The sequence below is a fragment of the Cololabis saira genome, chromosome 7, assembly GCF_033807715.1.
Source record: "Cololabis saira isolate AMF1-May2022 chromosome 7, fColSai1.1, whole genome shotgun sequence".
NCBI lineage: Eukaryota > Metazoa > Chordata > Actinopteri > Beloniformes > Belonidae > Cololabis > Cololabis saira.
Genome location: NC_084593.1, coordinates 26,306,631 through 26,326,120, shown reverse-complemented (window position 1 = coordinate 26,326,120; position 19,490 = coordinate 26,306,631). Strand labels below are relative to the sequence as shown.

The 19,490-nt window shown below is 39.7% G+C and overlaps 1 protein-coding gene across 43 annotated transcripts in view; it reads right to left on the bottom strand.

Annotated features, from left to right (window-relative positions):
• Positions 1 to 19,490, bottom strand: part of LOC133446991 (protocadherin alpha-C2-like) — a 204,805-nt gene that overhangs the window by 22,883 nt on the left and 162,432 nt on the right. For 14 of the 43 annotated variants that reach the window (XM_061725273.1, XM_061725265.1, XM_061725271.1 and 11 more), the window contains one exon: positions 16,517 to 16,600. The exons of 25 other annotated variants lie outside the window; for them this stretch is intronic. In XM_061725273.1, coding sequence (XP_061581257.1) covers positions 16,517 to 16,600 — 84 coding nt within the window. Of the gene's footprint in view, positions 1 to 1,634; positions 1,671 to 6,885; positions 9,031 to 9,939; positions 12,155 to 13,354; positions 15,859 to 16,516; positions 16,601 to 19,490 lie in introns of those variants that run through there. 4 more of the 43 variants (XM_061725284.1, XM_061725297.1, XM_061725305.1 and 1 more) reach the window with 4 other exon arrangements.

The window sequence follows — 19,490 nt, the reverse complement described above, 5'->3', positions numbered from 1 at the left end:
TAAGGACAAGATTATTTTGTTGGACTGAATGTCAGAAGATATTTTGCTGTAGTTTGCTCACGTCTTTAAATGCCACAGAACAGCCACAATCAGCCAAGAGCTTTGATAAACACCTGACTGACAGACTTCTGAGAGGGGAGGAAAGAGAGGGATTTATATATATGTATGTATATCTAAATATTTTAAGTCAATATTTAAAAAGTAAATTTTAATATAAACCCTTACATTAGTATAACTTTGTGGATAAAATAAAGGAAATCAGACCATATTATCGATTACACTGATAACGTATAACACATAACACAGATAAGAGTATTTAGGTAACCATAAAGAAGGAGTTATATATCAATAAGGAACACAAATTAAAAAGCATAAAAAAAAAGGTCAGTGCCATCATCACAGAATTAATCCCATATCAGCAGGAGAACATGCATGAATAAAGAGGGATGAGAGGCAATAGAAACAGTGAAATTGGTCCCTCTGTTGGAAGATATTGGTAGTGCGTGGGTTGGACACGTGAGCCTCACCCCACTGCCCATCCACTCCGGCTTTCTCATTAAGCTAAAGCACTAAAGCATAATCCTATCCATGAATGTGTGTGTGACTGTGAGAAAGAGACTAGGGAGGGAATGAACAGACATCAGGCAGCTGCGACATTCATTTGCTTTCTCATTTCCAGCACAGGGACTGAAATAGACAACATATAGAGAAAAGGGCCAACTACAGAGAGGATATAAAACAAGCAGATGGCATGCCTGCCTTTTATCAAAATATGTATATTTCTTATATATCACACAATTTAGATAATTTCTGTTTAGATAAGGAACATGAAAAAGCCTGGCTAAGAAACAGAAAAGAAGCACTCATGCTAAGGCTAGCGTTGACTAAAATTAATGAGGGATTATAATAACCTTTTGTAAATATTAAAACATCTGCAGAGAGAATACAGACAAAATTGTGTCAGTAATCAGAGACTAATAAATGGGATGATTAATCACACTATAACAGAGTTATCCTCTCAAACCTTATTTTACATGGAAGAACGTTCCCATTTTAAAATACCTAAAACAAAATCCCCATGGTAAGCACAATCCTTTTACTCAGGTGAACACAGTATGCCGGTGGAGGAGGAGGCATGCTCTGCCTATGTTTTCTTTGATCCCTTGTGTACCTTTCTCTTTCAAAAAATAAAGGGCATGGGAGAACAAAAAAGGAGCACAAATCCCTCCCCATGGAACCCAGAAAGGGTGAAACAACTCCTTGGTTGTCCCGATACACTCAGAGCATGAATCAAACAGATCCTTGTTGCGGCTCTGAACAAAGCTATCAGGAAATGCAGGCAGGCTTTGGATACTTCCCTCTGAGAATGGGCAAGCTCTGCATCCCTGCCGGATGGAAAAGGATGGAACCCGTGGATGTGAGCATGACAAAGCTAATCTAATGACTGCAAAAACATTCTGATGCCACTAAGAAGGAGCATGGATGAACTGTGCTGCTAGAAATAGAGGACTAGGGCCCGGGTGATAAGTTCCTCTTTTTATCTGTGACTAATTGTAAGCCTGTGATGTTCTATTCAACTGCAGGCCATGTATTAAATGTTTTTTTTTGTGTGTGTGTGTGCATCTATTCCTCACCAACTCAGTTTTTCTCTCCATATCATCCTCGAGGCTTCAGTCTGTGCTGCTGTATTTGTGTTTTCCTCTGAAAGTCTTCAGTCTTGTTTTTTTTAAACAAATGCTAATCTCACTTTTTTCCTTGTTTGCTTTGCTCTTTTCCTTTTCACTTTGCCTGACAAAAGGTTTCTGCTGAGGATGCTGCACATCTTTGCTTTGCATCTCTTTGTTTCTCTGCTCTTCTCCCATCCATATTGTACCCCCCCGCCCCCCATCCCCACATAAAACATGCTGGGAGGGGTGTCTGAGTAGGGGCGTGTATATACTGGCAGCTCCCTGGAAACAGACTGGTTCATCATTTCATTGCAGCACACAATAGTCTCCATGGTAACTGCAGCAGTGCTAACCTTACTCCTACAAAGGACACACCCTTGGAAAGGAGGAAAACAGGAAGTGCAACATGATATGCCTGTCATCTACAAATAAAGAGAAATAAATAAAAACAGGAAACCACTGCATGGTCAGTTTGTTGATCTGAGGGGTGTATTTAAATTCCAGAGTCATCCTTTTGATCCAGCTCTTGTACCCATCCACTAAAATGACTTGCAGTTAAAACCTCTGCTGCATTACAGCATTATATTGACTAAGGCTTTTAGCTGTGAACTCAAACAACCATAGGCTAATCATTTAATGCATTTTGCAGCACCAAGGGATGCAGAAAACAGACATGTGCATATCATACACACAATTGACCATATGTCGTCATCATATGCTTACAGACTATTGATGAAAGATAAAGTCATTCAATAACCTTCTTTTAGATATGCAAAACCAACAGTGTTGGTATCTATGTGTCTCAAAACAACAGGAAATGTCTTTATGGGCCTTAAAAATATGGTCAGCTGTAAAAGAGATACAGGATGTTCCAATGGCTGCATATTTAAAATCCTCTTCTCCCCCTCAGTCCTGTCCACCACTCAGCCAATTTGGCTAAGACTGACACTGGACGCCTCGCCCCGCCCAGCCGCAGAGCGGCCCGAGGAGGCTGAGCTGAGCCGATCTGAACCGATACCCCGATCGGAACGGCGCAGGGAGCCTGCTGCTGCTGCTGCTGCAAAAAGGAGCGGAAAATTACCCGCCCCTCCCCCAGCTCTGCCTCAGTCACAGCGAGCTGCAGCATAGAGGGCACATACTGAACCACTTATACGCAAAGAGACGGCTCCAGGCGTTGTCAGGAGCCCCGCTCTTCACAGCTTCTGCGTTGCCTGCACTCTGCACACACTGTATCCGACACCGAGGGACGCGACAAACACAGATCCAGTCAGATGGCGCACATAGCGTGTTGCCATGCTTAAATCACTCGCTGACCCACTTAAAGGAAGCACAAAGCTCACATCCGTCGCTTGTAATATTCAAAATCTGTGTCAGAGAGAGGACAGAGCCCTGGTTCACTCACACTGAACCAATCAAATAACTGAGTTTTGACAGATCAGGCCATGTTTGTTTATGCTGAACCACTCCCTGAAATGAGGTCATAGCTCACCGGTGACTAAAAGCATCATGGATCCACGCAACACTGTACTGCTGAGCTTCACCTTTATATCAGCAAATACCAGCAATAATGAAATGCCACGCAAATGTACAGTAATTGTGTTATAATGCAAACAGTATACAGAATGACCTTCTGTGCTCAGGCCCACTTTACTTGACACGGATGAGGGTTCTGTAAACACATGAAGGACGGTAATGAAAATAAATTAAATCGTGTTTACAGCTCTCAGGCTGAGAGCATACATGTCTGCAGAGATGAGCCTAATTTCCAGTTAGCTGCTTCAGCTGCTCCCCTTCTCCAGGAGAGTGAAGGTAGGGGGAGGGGAAGGAGTCTGGCATCAAGGGAAAGGAGAAAGAGGAAAGCAAGATGATAAGGCATGAAGTGTCATGGTGATACAGAATAAAATACTAAGAGAAATTAAAAAAAGACGATTATAATGATTATGTATATATATATATATATATATATATATATATATATATATATATATATATATATATATATATATATAAACCGTGGGTGAAAACAGTGAGATAGCCTCTAACCAATACTATATTTAATATGAAGATGTCATAAAATAAACATTGCAAGTAGCATAATTGCAAGTAGCTGAGAAAACAATTGCTAATTGGTAGAATGTAGTAAAGAATCAACAATTCAATCGACAAACAAAAGGAAGAATAAAGTGCTACTAAATGCCAAATACCAAAGAGCTAAAAACCTGAGAGAATCAAAGGCATCATGTTTGTGCTTGATTTACATTTTCCTCAAATAGGAGCCTCTAAATCCCTTTTTATTTACTGTTGTACTGGAAAAGCTAGGACCGAGCAGACAGAACAGTAAATAAAAATAACTGAAAGAAACATGGATATAAACATGCAGGGAAAGATGTATATGGTGAATCTGAACAAACTGCACTGCTTACCTAAAGCCAACCAAACAAAAAAGTCCACCAAAGATATAGGCCAGTTTCCATGCTCTAACATGCCTGAATCTGGTGATCATCACCATATCATCACGTTCTGTAGAAGTCTGTTAATAACACATTCATTTGAATCGGATGTATAAGAGAAAAGGGAAATCTAAAACATGGGCCTCAAGGGAACACTATAAGCTAGGTGCATGTGCAGTCAAAATTGCTGCACCGTAATGCTTCTTAGGGACAGTAAGTCTTTACTGTAAATGCCGGTTTGGATTCTAGGAAATAACCAGGTCATTGCATGATGTTATAGATGGACAGCTCTGTGTACTTGTAATTTTCAAAATGAGAAAACAGCATGTTGATATTATACTGTAATAATTGCTTTTAGACCTGTACTGACCAAATATAGACAACAAATATTTAAACGGTTAGAGATAACACAGTCCAAAAAAAAAATCCTCCTGTTAGCAACAACCACATAACGTATAGTAAAATCAACTAATATTGGATAAAGCTTGTAGTGCAGTTCCGAGTGATGGGTGGCCGTATTTATTGCACCGTTGTTGCCAGCTTGCCAGCGAAGAAGAGGCGTTTCTGTTTGTTTTTATTGAATTCCCACGGTCTGTTGACAGTAAGAACATCTGTAATTCGCAATGATACCAAACTTTTTTTTTTGAGCCAATGTTAACACACGTATTGGCCTGTGTTCTTTTCCCAAGTAAGTTTGCCTCTTCAGCATTCAACTTTATGGGCCTTGAATAACAGGGGAATTCAGCTCTCTGAACCTCTCCTAAATCATGACAGCATCCCTGGAACTAAATGGGTTTTCACTACAGCTGCAAATATTCTACTCTGAGGAGGTACTTTGAGCTTAGCATTGGAGTTGTTGACATATGGATGACATTACAACACGGGAGGGATACATATTATTACAAGTGTCTAAAAACAGATGTCATCTTCTGACTTAACTGAATGCCTCACTATACAACAGGCAAGTCATGGAATTGGCTACAACGGCATATTTGAAGCATGCAGCCTTGACAAGGAAGATTCCTTCTGAATCACAGTAGGCAGCGGATCAAGCAAGCATGAATTTAAGATAAAATATGTTTTATTCGGTGAAAAGCTGAATAATGACTGAGTTGTTTACCGTTCATGTGTTTGCCTGCATTTGTTACTTCAGCCTATTAGGACTATGCGCCTTTTTTGGCGCGTGTTGGAGAACAAATCCTGCAGACAGGGCCTCAGCTTCCACAATTTGACCAGATTTGTTGTTTGACGGTCTTTAGTATTAACCGTGTGGTTAGATTAATGTGTCATTCAATGATAAATTCCTATTGGTTGTTTACAAGTATCTATCATAAAGTATGCGTGAGCAATAGCCTGCTAAATATTGCTAAGTTAAGATTTCAGCCACATAAATATTACAAAAGTAATCCCACAGTAGGATGATCACAAATTTCTGAAAATTTCGGGTAATTGTCACTTGTCGTCTTTGATCACAAGGCTTTGAGTGAATAGGAGGTTCTCTCACTGTCAAATATGGGGCTACTGTTTCACAGCCATTTTCAAGGATATCATCACAATTATTTCATGATGGCCATCCTTCATAAAGCAGAGCCAAAAATTGTTGGTTATTGTCATATTTAGTGAACTGTGAAAACCTCTAAAGAAAGGTACACTAGCAATACTTTTTAAATACATTCCAGAGCTTCCTTCCTTCCAGACTCTGTTGTGCTACAACTTTTTCAAAAATCAGTTTCCCAGCCGGTGAATCGTGAGTGCTGTCATTGATGCCATCGTTTTATTCAATATTTCTTTTCCATTTCTTGTGGTTAGATATATTAGCTAAAACGTCATGAATCACACAGCCCTACTTTACACAGGTAAGGTGCAACACCAATTACTCTCCATAGTTTCTGTATATATATATATATATATATATATATATATATATATATATATATATATATATATATATATATATATATATATACATATATATATATATATATATATATATATATACATATATATATATATATATATATATATATATATACATATATATATATATATATATATATATATATATATATATATATATATATATATATATATATATATATATATAGTCCTGAAGTAAAGCATAGATGCTCACAAACCCATAAATGAATATTAATGAACATGTGAGTTTCTACAGTCATAATTAAACTGCACAAAGCTCAAGTAAAAGTAGAACACTGAGGTGGTTTAAGTTCACTAAAACTTAAGATGTGCCACAATTGAATGCTCATAGCATCAGTAAATTACACAGCACATTTACAAAAAAAATTATTCTGGTTTTTGGTCAGTGTCTGAAAGTGTATTTTTACTTTAACTTGAAAGTGATATAAATCGTTCAAAATCATCTCATCGTTCATTGATTTATCATAATCAGAGGAGGTCTTCACAAAATATTCTTTTTTTTTAATAGTAGCTTTTAATTCCATTCTTTTTTTAAAATGTATTAATACATATTGATATTACAAAAATGTAACTTTGCTCAATAAAGTTTCTGGCAATTTGGCCAGCCCAAGACTTCTGGTTGAAAGGAACAGGGATGCAATAACTGTGGTGAAAGAGAAGCTCTAAAAGGGGCCTATGATTTCAGGACCATGGACAGCACTTCAGGACCATGGATAGCACTTAAACCAAACACAAACAGGGAGAGAGGAAGCAGGCAAAGAGGAGCAGAGGAAGTGAGTTTGATCATGTGTACAACACCTCATACATCTTGTAGAGTGGTTAGATCTTACCTTTTCTGTATTAGGTAAAGTCTGAGTTCTGTTAAAAGTGTCTCCACCATTAATACTGATCAGTTCTCCATCTACAGGTGGAAACGGGCCAGGAAACACCACTACGTCACTCTTCAGTGTGTCTGAGCTGAAACACACATCATACTGCTGAGTAGCTTTAGAATAAGACCAGCTCCCATCAGGGTTGGTGGTGATCATCGGGGTGCTGTATCTATTGAAACGTCCATCTGTCCTGTGGCATCTGACAGCTATTAAACTGATGAGACTCAGCAGAAAGATCGCTGTCACCGACACGATGGCGATCAGAAGATACAAATTCAAATCAGAAAAGTTGTCTTCTTTTATAGGCACATGTCTGAACGGAGTCTGAATGTCAGGAGTGCTTTCAACCACGACCACTTCAATAGACATAGTAGCTGACAGAGAAGGATCTCCATTATCAGAAACCAAAACCACCAAAGGGTGAGATTTCAGGTCATTGTCACTCATTCTCCTCTTAGTCCGTATTTCCCCATTGCTGGTTCCAATCCTGAACAGGTTGTTTCCATTGGGCTCAGACAGATGATAAGAAAGCAGCGCATTGTATCCAGAGTCTGCATCCACGGCCCTGATCTTTGCCACAAAGTATCCTGCTTCCACAGAGTAGGGGATGGTCTCACTAATAACGGAGCCATGTTCAGAATAAGGCGTAAGAATTGTTGGATTATTATCATTTTCATCAAGAATAAACACGTTTACAGTCACGTTGCTGCTGAGAGGAGGAACACCAGAGTCTGTGGCTTGGACTTTAAACTGGAAGGTCTTCAACTCTTCAAAATTAAAAGATTGCAGACTGACTATTTCTCCAGTCTCTGAATTGATGTTAATTGCTGACAATATATTATTTTTATGATTATTGATAACGGCAAATGTTATTTTTGCATTTTCGTCTGTGTCAGGATCATCTACATTCAGCTTACATATTACATCACCTATCGGACCGTTCTCTCTGACGAAAATATTTATCACAGGTTCAGTAAAACGAGGAGCGTTGTCATTGACATCAGAAACGTGGACTGTAATGACGTTTTTACTGGCGAGAGCTGGAATCCCTTCGTCAGTGGCTGTTATTGTTACATTATATTCAGAAGCCAGTTCCCTATCTAGGGCTCCAGCTACAACTAAAGAGAAATGATTCTTATATGTGTTTTTAATTGTGAATGGTACAGAATCAACTATTTTAACCTGAACAAGGCCATTTTTACCTGCATCGTAATCTCTCACCGTTATGAGACCAACCATTGTCTCCAGGGGAGCATCTTCCCTCACCACGTTTACTAATGATGTCACTGATATTTCTGGTGGATTGTCATTCACATCTGTGATTTCAACGAGGACTTTACAATGAGATGCTCTAGGGTTGAAACCTTTGTCTTTCGCTTGGACTCGGATTTCAACTGCATTGTTTTTTTCGTGGTCCAGTTGACCATTCACCGTTATCTCTCCCGTTGAGGGATTAATGGCAAATTTATCGACAGTGTTATCATCGTCTTGGTTAATAAATGAATATTGTATTTCTCCATTAAGACCTTCGTCTAAATCACGAGCATGCACAGAAATGACGGCTGAACCTGGTGGCGTGTTTTCAAGCACCGTGGCTTTGTACAGGGGCTTCTCAAACACCGGAATATTATCATTCACGTCTTGCACGTTAACGGTGATGAGCAACGTGCCTGATTTAGGGGGTTTTCCTCCATCTGATGCCGTTAGCTTCATTTTTATAACGGGTTGTTTCTCGCGGTCTAAAGGTTTATGCAGTGTCATTTCGGCGGACATAGTCGGCTCTTCAGCATTCTGTACATCCAGCGTGAAATGTTCATTTGGGCTCAATTTATAGCTCTTAACCGAATAACCTCCGACATCAGCATCAAATGCTTTTGGTAGAGCAAATCTTTCACCGGGAAAAGCTGACTCGGATATGTTAAAATTAACCTCCGGAATCCGAAAAGAAGGGGTGTTGTCGTTTATATCCAGTATTTTAACCTCAAATCGATACAGATTTAGCGGAGAGTTTACAATGGCTTCCACTTCCAAAGAGCACTTTACATTTCGAGAGCAAAGCTCCTCTCGGTCTAGTCTGTCTTTCACCAGTAATTTTCCAGTTTTTGTATTCACCTCGAAATATTTCTGATTAGGTCCTGAAATGTGAAAACCTCGGGTTTCCAGTTCTTGCACATCTAAATGTAGATCCTTCGCCAAATTTCCCACAGTGGTACCCGGGCTTGTTTCTTCAGTAACAGAAAATGCAAGCTGCCCCGCTGCCATACTCCATACGTGAAACACGGTGAGCAAACAATAAATCCATCTCGGGAGAGTCTTCGCTTGCTGCATTTTGTCCAGAGCCTTCTGAACGCTTTAGCTGACAGAAATTATTCCGGCGGAAACATTCTTGAATTGTGTTGCATACAGGTCCCCGACAGCCCCTTACAATGAGAATGCTGTATACAGCTATGATAAAGAATTACAAACACTGAAAAAGGAGGAGCATGGCACAAAGCGAGAGAATAAAGTTTTAAGCTATGTGAGCTATTAGTGACATCTAGTGGTAATAAAAGTCGGAGGCGAACAGATAGAAAAGGTATTTCATTAGAGGTAAATCAGTATAATTATTTGACTCTAAATTAAGTAAGGAGAAAATGGTGTGATTGCCATGGTTTAAAATAATTGAAAGCCTTAAGTTACTTACTTACAGATGATTCAGCAAAAAAAAATAGAATAAAAAAATCCTACAAAACAAATTATAAAACCTCACTAAGGTGTTTAATATGCAGACTATTGAGGTACAAATAGATAGTATTAAGAAAAAATCAAACCTACCCACTTTAGTTAAGGCTAATCTTAGATATCTTGGATAGATATCTTGGATAACTTGCGTTAGACTACAAACAACAAGCAAGTATTATAAAATGAAGAAAAAAAATGATGTCGTAACCATCCGATAACTGGTGTCTATGGTATGTTAAGTGAGAATATGTAAATTTCTGCATATTAATTTTTTTGTGATTCCATTCTTACCTTCTCTTTGTTAGGTAGTGTCTGAGTTCTGGTATAAGTATCTCCTTCATTAATACTGATCAGTTCCGCATCTACAGGTGGAAACGGCGCTGGGAAAACCACTACGTCACTCTTCAGTGTGTCTGAGCTGAAACACACATCATACTGCTGAGTAGCTTTAGAGTAAGACCAGCTCCCATCAGGGTTGGTGGTGATCATCGGGGTGCTGTATCTATTGAAACCTCCATCTGTCCTGTGGCATCTGACAGCTATTAAACTGATGAGACTCAGCAGAAAGATCACTGTCACCGACACAATGGCGATCAGTAGATACAGATTCAAATCAGAGAAGTTGTCCTCTTTTACAGGCACATGTCTGAACGGAGTCTGGATGTCAGGAGTGCTTTCAACCACCATGACATCGATAGACACAGTAGCCGATAGAGACGGTTCTCCATTATCAGAAACCAGAACCACCAAAGGATGAGATTTCAAGTCATTGTCGCTCATTCTCCGTTTAGTCCTGATTTCTCCGGTGCTGGTTCCGATCCTGAACAGGTTGTTTCCTTTAGGCTCAGTCAGATGATAAGAAAGAAGAGCATTGTATCCAGAATCTGCGTCCACAGCCCTGATCTTTGCTACAAAATATCCTGCTTCAGCAGAATATGGGATGCTCTCAGAGATGACAGAGCCATGTTCAGAATATGGCGTCAGAATTGTTGGATTATTGTCATTTTCATCAAGAATAAAAAGGTTGACAGTTACATTGCTGCTGAGCGGAGGAACACCAGAGTCTGTAGCCTGAACTTTAAACTGTAACATCTTTAATTCTTCATAGTCTAAAGATTGTAAACTTACAATGTCTCCAGTCTCTGAATTGATGTTTATCATTGAAGTTAACGGAATACTTTTTGAATAGCTGTTTAATAGGGAATATGTTACTTTTGCATTTCCTCCTACATCACTATCTATTGCAGTTATAATGGAAACAGTAGCTCCACCTGCACTGTTCTCTTTCATGTGTAGATTAATTACAGGCTCTGAGAAAAGTGGGGCATTGTCATTCACATCAGAAATGTGAACAGGAAGAATACTGGTACTTGAAAGAGATGGATAGCCTTCATCAGTGGCTATGATGGTAACATTATATTGAGAAACACTCTCTCTGTCAAGAGGTCCATCAACTGTTAAAGAATAATAATTTTTGTAGTTAAGCTTGAGTTTAAAAGGTACCAGCCCAAGAAGTTTTGCATCAGTTTGACCATTTTTGCCCCCATCTTTGTCAGTCACAGTAACCAGAGCAACAACTGTGCCTAGCTCAGCATCTTCTTTTACTGGGCTCATCAGAGATGTAACAACAATTTCAGGTATATTATCATTTACATCAATTACTTCCACTAACAGTTTGCCATGCACACTTCTTGAAGGTGTACCTTTATCTCTTGCTTGTATTCGAATGTCATATGCTGGATTTTCTTCATAGTCAACCTTTCCTACCACAGTTATTTCCCCTGTGTCCGGGTTTATTGAGAACAAATCTTCGGGATTAAAATTTCCTCTTTCAATAAATGAATATGTTATTTCACTATTTATTCCCTCGTCCAAATCTGTAGCACTTACACTCAGAATGGAGGTGTCAACAAGAGCGTTTTCAATAACATGGGCTTTATACAGAGGTTGAGTAAACACGGGAGGATTGTCATTTACATCCATAACATGCACAACTATATTTAATGTCCCTGACCTGACAGGTTTTCCTCCGTCCACAGCAGTTAAAATAAGATGAATAGTGGATTTTTTCTCTCTGTCTAAAGATTTCTGGAGAATTAACTCGGCAGACTCACTGTGCTGTTCACTGCTCTGTACGTCCAGTGAGAAATATTCATTTGCACTTAGCTTGTATCCTTTTACGGAGTTACTCCCCGTGTCGGCATCGTTTGCCATCGGGAGTAAATACCGCTCTCCTGCAGAGGAAGATTCTGGAATATTTAAAGTAATCCCATTTTCTCGGAAAGATGGTGAATTATCGTTGACATCAGTAATCTTTACATCTATGCGATGCAGATTCATGGGGTTGCTCAATAAGGCTTCTACATTCAGGGAACATATTGCTGTATTTGGACAGAGCTCTTCACGATCGATCCTCTCGCAGACATACAGAGCACCAGTTTTTAAATCCACGTCAAAATATTTCTTCGAATTCCCAGAGACAATGCGTAAATCGCGTTTTTCCAGGTCGTATACACTGATTTGTAAATCCTTAGCGAGGTTTCCCACCACCGTTCCTTTGTCGACCTCCTCCGAAACGGAGAATGAGAGCTGTGCTGCACACGCACCAAGCAAATAAAGAAAAACTGTTATCGGTATCCAGATTGGGCATTTTGGCCCTTCGCGTCCCATTGCTGTTACAAAATGGGGGGGGAAAAATCTAATTTTTGAATATGAACATGAGGGACTTACAGACGAAGCCCTCTCTGCAAGGGAACACTTCCCTGTTTTCTGACAAAGCAGTTCGCTATACTGAACCTTATCGGGGAGGAGTCTGGCAGCATAAAATGAGCAAAACGGATTCTTTGGTCTCCAGTGACACCATCTGTCGGTGTGTGTGTACAAAAGCATCAATTTTATTTACTCGACAAAATAAATAAAAGTAAGTAATAAATACATAATTTATTTGATCGGGACATTTGGCTCACATAAAACCTCGCCTATTCGTTTTTAGAGAACAATTGTAAATTTTAAATGCTGTTTCTTGCGTGATATGCCATATTAAAGGGTTATATCCGTATCATGTTAGATGTTCACCGATATAAAAGGGATGCGGCATTTGTACGGGCCGGAGATCCTGACACAAAGTTCAGAACCATGGACAGTGCCTGCGCTGGTCAGCTATTTCACTGGACTTTCCTTTGGCCCTCTCTGTCTCAGATAATATCAATCTACAAATGTTTTACAAACTTTAACAGCAAGAGTCATCCTACACGCAGTAGTAGCTTTTCTAGACTCAAAATTAATACATACAACTGATGGATTATTATTTTCCACTCAAAGACACCACACAATTTATAGCATTTTGGTTTTACAGAGTATGCAACGTAAAATATTTATCAGAAAAGATCAGCAAGTGTTGTAAATATCACAAATCTGACGAGCCATATTTCCCAAGTAGAAAACTTTTTGCACACCGGATTTGCAGAAAGGTGCGTCGGATGGGGAAAGCTGCAGCCAAATTTAAAAAGAAAACTTCCGCACACCTTCTTCTCACCGTACACTTGTTTATTAGGCCAACGTTTCGGTCATATGAACGAAACGTTGGCCTAATAAACAAGTGTACGGTGATAATAATGTCTGCCGGAGTTTTCTTTTTAAATTTGAGCCATATTTCCCGAAATTAGGATAAGCACAGAGATATAATATGTTTTTGCAAGTGACTCACCTTTTCTTTACTTGGTAAAGTCTGAGTCCTGGTAAAAGTGTCTCCACTGTTAATACTGATCAGTTCTGCATCAACAGGAGGAAACGGGGCGGGGAAAACCACCACGTCACTCTTCAGTGTGTCTGAGCTGAAACACACGTCATATTGCTGGGTAGCTTTAGAATAAGACCAGCTCCCATCAGGGTTGGTGGTGATCATCGGGGGACTGTATCTGCTGAAAGTGCCGTCAGTTCTGTGGCATCTGATAGCTATTAAACTGACCAGACTCAGCAGAAAGATCACTGACACCGACACAATTGCGATCAGCAGATACAGGTTCAAATCAGAGAAGTTGTCCTCTTTTAACGGCACATGTCTCAATTGGGTCTTGATGTCAGCGGTGTTTTCAACCACAACCACATCAATAGACAAAGTAGTTGACAGAGAAGGTTCTCCATGATCAGAAACCAAAATCATCAAAGGGTGAGATTTTAGATCATTGTCACTCATTCTCCGTTTAGTCCTGATTTCTCCGTTGCTGGTTCCGATCCTGAAAAGATTATTTCCTTTGGGCTCAGTCACGTGATAGGAAAGCAGCGCATTGTATCCAGAATCTGCGTCTACGGCTCTTATCTTTGCCACAAAGTAACCAGCTTCAGCACTATAGGGGATGTTCTCAGTGACAAGAGAGCTGTGTTCAGAATATGGCGGCAGAATTGTTGGATTATTGTCATTTTCATCAAGAATACATAAATTCACAGTCACGAAGCTGCTGAGCGGAGGAACACCAGAGTCTGAGGCTTGAACTTTAAACTGGAACGTTTTTAACTCCTCATAATTGAAAAACTGAAGACTTACAATATCTCCAGTCTCTGAATTTATGTTTATATATGAAGTTGTAGCAATATTTTTCGAATCACCTGCTATTGAATAGCTAACTCGGGCGTTTTCATTTATGTCAAGATCGACTGCACTCATAGTATGGATAAGTGTTCCAACTGGACTGTTTTCCGTTACGTAAATGTTAATCACTGGCTCAAGAAAACGAGGCGCATTGTCATTGACATCAGCAACTTCTACATTGATAACACTGGTGCTTGATAAAGAGGGGATACCTTCATCATTTGCTATAATTGTGACATTGTAAAACGGGTGTTCTTCGCGATCAAGACGTTCATCTACAACTAAAGAAAAGTAATTCTTATAATTTGAATTTAATTTAAAAGGTACCGAACCAACAACTTTACAGAGCGTCTGTCCGTTTTTACCCCCATCTTTATCAGTTACGGTCACTAAGGCGACCACGCTTCCGACGTCTGCATCTTCTCTTACAGGGTTAATGAGGGACGTCACTACAATTTCTGGGGCATTATCGTTTACATCTACTATCTCTACCAATAACTTTCCATTTGTTCGACGAGGTGAACTGCCTTTATCTGTGGCTTGAACGTGGATTTCATATGCAGACTGTGTTTCATAATCTAATCCCGCCGTAACCATGATCTCACCAGTGTCTGCATTTAGGAAAAACACATCAGCAGGATTGAAGTTAGCGCGTTTAACGAAAGAGTAAATAACTCTTCCGTTTTCCCCCTCGTCTAAATCTGTCGCATTAAGTTTAATGACTAAAGATCCTGCGTGGGCATTTTCTTTTACACGTGCCTTGTATAGCGTCTTACTAAATGATGGCATGTTATCGTTCACATCCAGAACATTAATATTCATCCGTACCGTTCCAGTCTTAGGGGGTCTGCCTCCATCTTCAGCAGCAAGTGTTAGTTTTATAGTAGCTTCTCTCTCTCGATCTAAAGCTTTCAGCAGCACTAACTCAGCAGATACACTGTGTTCCCCACCGCTTTGGATATCGAGGGAGAAGTACTCGTTTGGACTGAGCTTGTATGTCTTTACTGAATTACTGGCTGTATCTGCATCGACTGCTAAAGGGAGCAAGAACCGCTCGCCTGTAAGTGAAGATTCGGAAATGTTGAGAAAATATACCTCCTCAACAAAAGTAGGAGCGTTGTCATTTAAATCAATTATCGTCACCTCAATCCGTCGGAGCAACATAGGATTGCTCAGGATAGCCTCTAAATTTAATATGCATTTAATCGCGTTTGGACAAAGCTGCTCGCGATCTGTTCTCTCATTAACATAAAGATCTCCGGTTTTAAAATTAGTCTCGAAATATTTCTTACTGTACCCCGACACGATATTTAGATTCCTCGCTTGCAGGTCTCTAACATTGACGTTTAAATCCTTCGCGAGGTTCCCCACCACAGTTCCTTTGTCCGCCTCCTCGGGAATAGAGTATGATATTTGAGCAGCGGACCACTCAGATAAAAACAGAATAAGTAGTGTACAGAAACGTCCATTGTTCTTTCTCCCGTCCATTGCGGATTTCAAAGACAGTGACGGGGTTCGATCTGTTTTAATCCATTAAAAACTGGATTTGCCATCATTGTTATTTCCAGTCGCTGCTGTCCTGCAGTTTCTCTCACTATTCGTATGTGTTGCACAAAGCCCGAGCTGATGATCCTCACAAGGAGGAGACCGAAAATATCTACTTCACAAAACACGTGGTCATCAGTGACCCCTTGCGTTTCAACTGAGATAGGATGACAGAAAAAATAAGTAGCACATCACATGTTCTGCATATGTGTAATATGATGCACGATTGCGTTGAAATTGTACTACCACTCAATCCGGTGGTTTCAACTGAGAAGAAAGATATCACTATAAATTATCAAAAAATAATTAAGAAGGTGAGTGTTTAAGAAGAAACTAAAATTTTAAGTGAAAAAGAGAGTAAAAGATTTCCTAAAACATATACTCGCTTTCCAAAATAGTCCATTCACATTGTTGACCTCTGAGTGACATACAAAATGCAGATTTTCGTCAGTATAGTGACAAATAAGATAAAAATAGACCTGTCTGCTAAATGTTTTTAACCACCATGGAAACCACACATTTCCAAGTTTTAAACGTGTCCACTCTTCTCTTCCTTAAACAAGGAATAGCTGCATTCTTGATTAAGCTAATTTCTACTGTAATAGCTGTAAATTCTTTTTTGTTTTCTTTTTTAATGTACTTCATATGGAGATATGATTCTGGAAGGACACAAAATCAATATTTTACTTGACACTCCACTCTGTCAATTGAAGAAAGATGCTGAAAACTACTCACCTTTTCTTTGCTGGGTAAAGTCTGGGTTCTGGTAAAAGTGTCCCCACCATTAATACTGATCAGTTCACCATCTACAGGGGGAAACTGGGCGGGAAAAACAGCCACATCACTTCTCAGTGTGTCCGAGCTAAAACATACGTCATACTGTTGAGTAGCTTTAGAATAAGACCAACTCCCATCAGGGTTGGTTGTGATGATTGGAGCACTGTACCTACTGAAACTTCCATCAGTTCTGTGTGATCTGACAACTATGAAACTGATGAGACTCAGCAGAAAGATCACTGACACTGATGCAATGGAGATGAGCAGATACAGGTTCAAATCAGAAAAACTGTCCTCCTTTATAGGCACATGTCTGAATGGAGTCTGAATGTCAGAGGTGCTTTCCACCACCATTATATCAATAGACACAGTAGTTGACAGAGAAGGCTCTCCATTATCAGAAACCAGAACCACCAAGGGGTGAGATTTCAAGTCATTGTCACTCATTCTCCTCTTAGTCCTGATTTCCCCAGTGCTGGTTCCTATCTTGAACAAGTTGTTTCCTTTAGGCTCAGTCAGATGATAAGAAAGCAGTGCATTGTATCCAGTGTCTGCGTCCACAGCTCTGATCTTGGCCACAAAGTATCCAGCTTCAGCAGTGTAGGGGATGGTTTCAGTGTTAACCGAACCATGTTCCGCATAGGGCTCCAGTATTGTTGGATTATTATCATTCTCGTCCAAAACAAAAACGTTGACAGTCACGTTGTCGCTGAGAGGAGGAACACCAGCGTCTGTGGCCTGAACTTTAAACTGGAACATCTTGGACTCCTCATAGTTGAAAGGTTGCAGACTGACTATTTCTCCAGTCTCTGAATTAATATTTAAAACGGATGAAATATGAATATTCTTTGGGGAACTTTGTAATTTGTAGCTAACTTTAGCATTATCATCTTGGTCTGGATCCAATGCATTTATTTTAGAAATAACTGAGCCTATAGGGGTATTTTCTTTGACATGAACATTGATCACTGGCTCCATAAATCGAGGTGCGTTGTCATTGACGTCAGCAACATGAACCGTAATGAGCCGGGTGCTGGATAGCGGTGGATTTCCTTCATCAGTAGCTATGATAATGATATTGTAAATTGAAATGTTTTCTCTGTCCAGTGGTCCATTTACTACCAATGAATAGTCATTTTTATAGTTGGATTTTAGTTTAAAGGGAACAGATCCAACTACGTTACATTTTGTTGCGCCGTTTGTTCCACCATCTTTATCGTTCACTGTAATAAAAGCCACAATTGTCTCCAATTCTGCGCCTTCATTTACAGGCGTAACCTGTGATGTCACAGATATTTCTGGAGCGTTGTCATTCTGATCAATTACTTCGATCAGCAGTTTAGCATATGCACTACGAGGAGAGGGTCCTTGATCCATTGCTTGAACTCTTAATTCATAAGCATGCGTTTCTTCATAATCTATCTTCCCTTTTACAGTTATTTCTCCCGTTTCTGAATTCAGATCAAAAATAATGGATGGATCAATATTTCCCCTTTTGATGAAGAAATACAAGATCTTACTGTTTATGCCTTCATCCAAATCTGTTGCATTTAATCTGACAACAACTGTTCCAGGTGCAGCATTTTCTACAACGCGCACTTTATAAAGAGAATTACTGAATACAGGGGTATTGTCGTTGACATCTATGACATTAACAGTTAACTGCAAAGTCCCTGATCTTGGTGGTTTACCTCCATCTATAGCGGTCAGAATGAGATTAATTACTGGTTCCTTTTCTCTATCCAACGCCCGCTGTAACACGAGCTCAGCCGACACACTGTGCTCTCCGCCGCTCTGAACATCAAGAGAAAAATGTGCATTTTGACTCAGCTTGTAGCTCTTCACCGCGTTGCTTCCTATGTCCGTATCAACTGCTACAGGGAGAAGATAGCGCTCTCCCGGTGACACTGATTCTGAGATGTTTAATACGTGTGATTGCTCAATAAAGAAAGGCGAGTTATCGTTTATATCAATAATGTCGACCTCAACGCGACGTACATTCATTGGATTACTTAAAGCAGCTTGCATTTTGATGGAGCATTTTACCATATCTGGACAAAGCTCTTCTCTGTCTATTCTTTGATCAACAAATAGGTTCCCTGTCCGTAAATTCACGTCAAAATATGTCTGTTTGAAATCTGAAACAATACGTAGATCCCTGGTCTCGATGTCTTTTAGGTTGAGGTTTAAATCCTTTGCGATATTCCCCACTACGGTGCCTTTGTTTACTTCCTCGGAAATCGAATACGCTATCTGTGAAACCGACCAGTCACAGAGACAAAGGAGTGCAAAAAATGGTATCCAGACACATCGTTTTTTTCTTCGCATATTCATCATTCATGCAGACGAATAAATTAATCCACTAGAGAAATAATCCACAAAACAGAAAATTCCTCCAACAGTCCTGCCCTGTTTCTGCTGCTTCTTCTAGCCGCGGTGACAACGAGTGTCCAGGAAACCCTAACGTTTATGACGTGCTTTTTTATACCTTATATGGAAGACGAGTTACATTCATGCCTCTGGTCTCCAGCGACATCATGTGGTAAATAGTATAAACATGCTCACCAGAACTAAGTCAGGTTGCAATATATTATACATAAAAGTTATCACATCCGCTGTCCTCTATGAACAAAAGGAAAACTCAAAATGTTCTCAAATATACATGTATAAACACAATTCAGAATAGCTTAATTGAAAGGTTAATATGCACAGTGTAAAAACTTTCTATGGATATTTTAACAATGTGTTTGTTGATGGAAAACAAATGAAATGTAGGCTACATGTAATGAATTTACTCTTGTACTACCAACACTATTTCCATCCATCCATCCATTTTCTAAACATGAATTATCCTGTACAGTGTCACGGGGGTCTGCTGGAGCCTATCCCAGCCAATATCAGGCGAAAGGCAGGGGTTCACCCTGGACAGGTC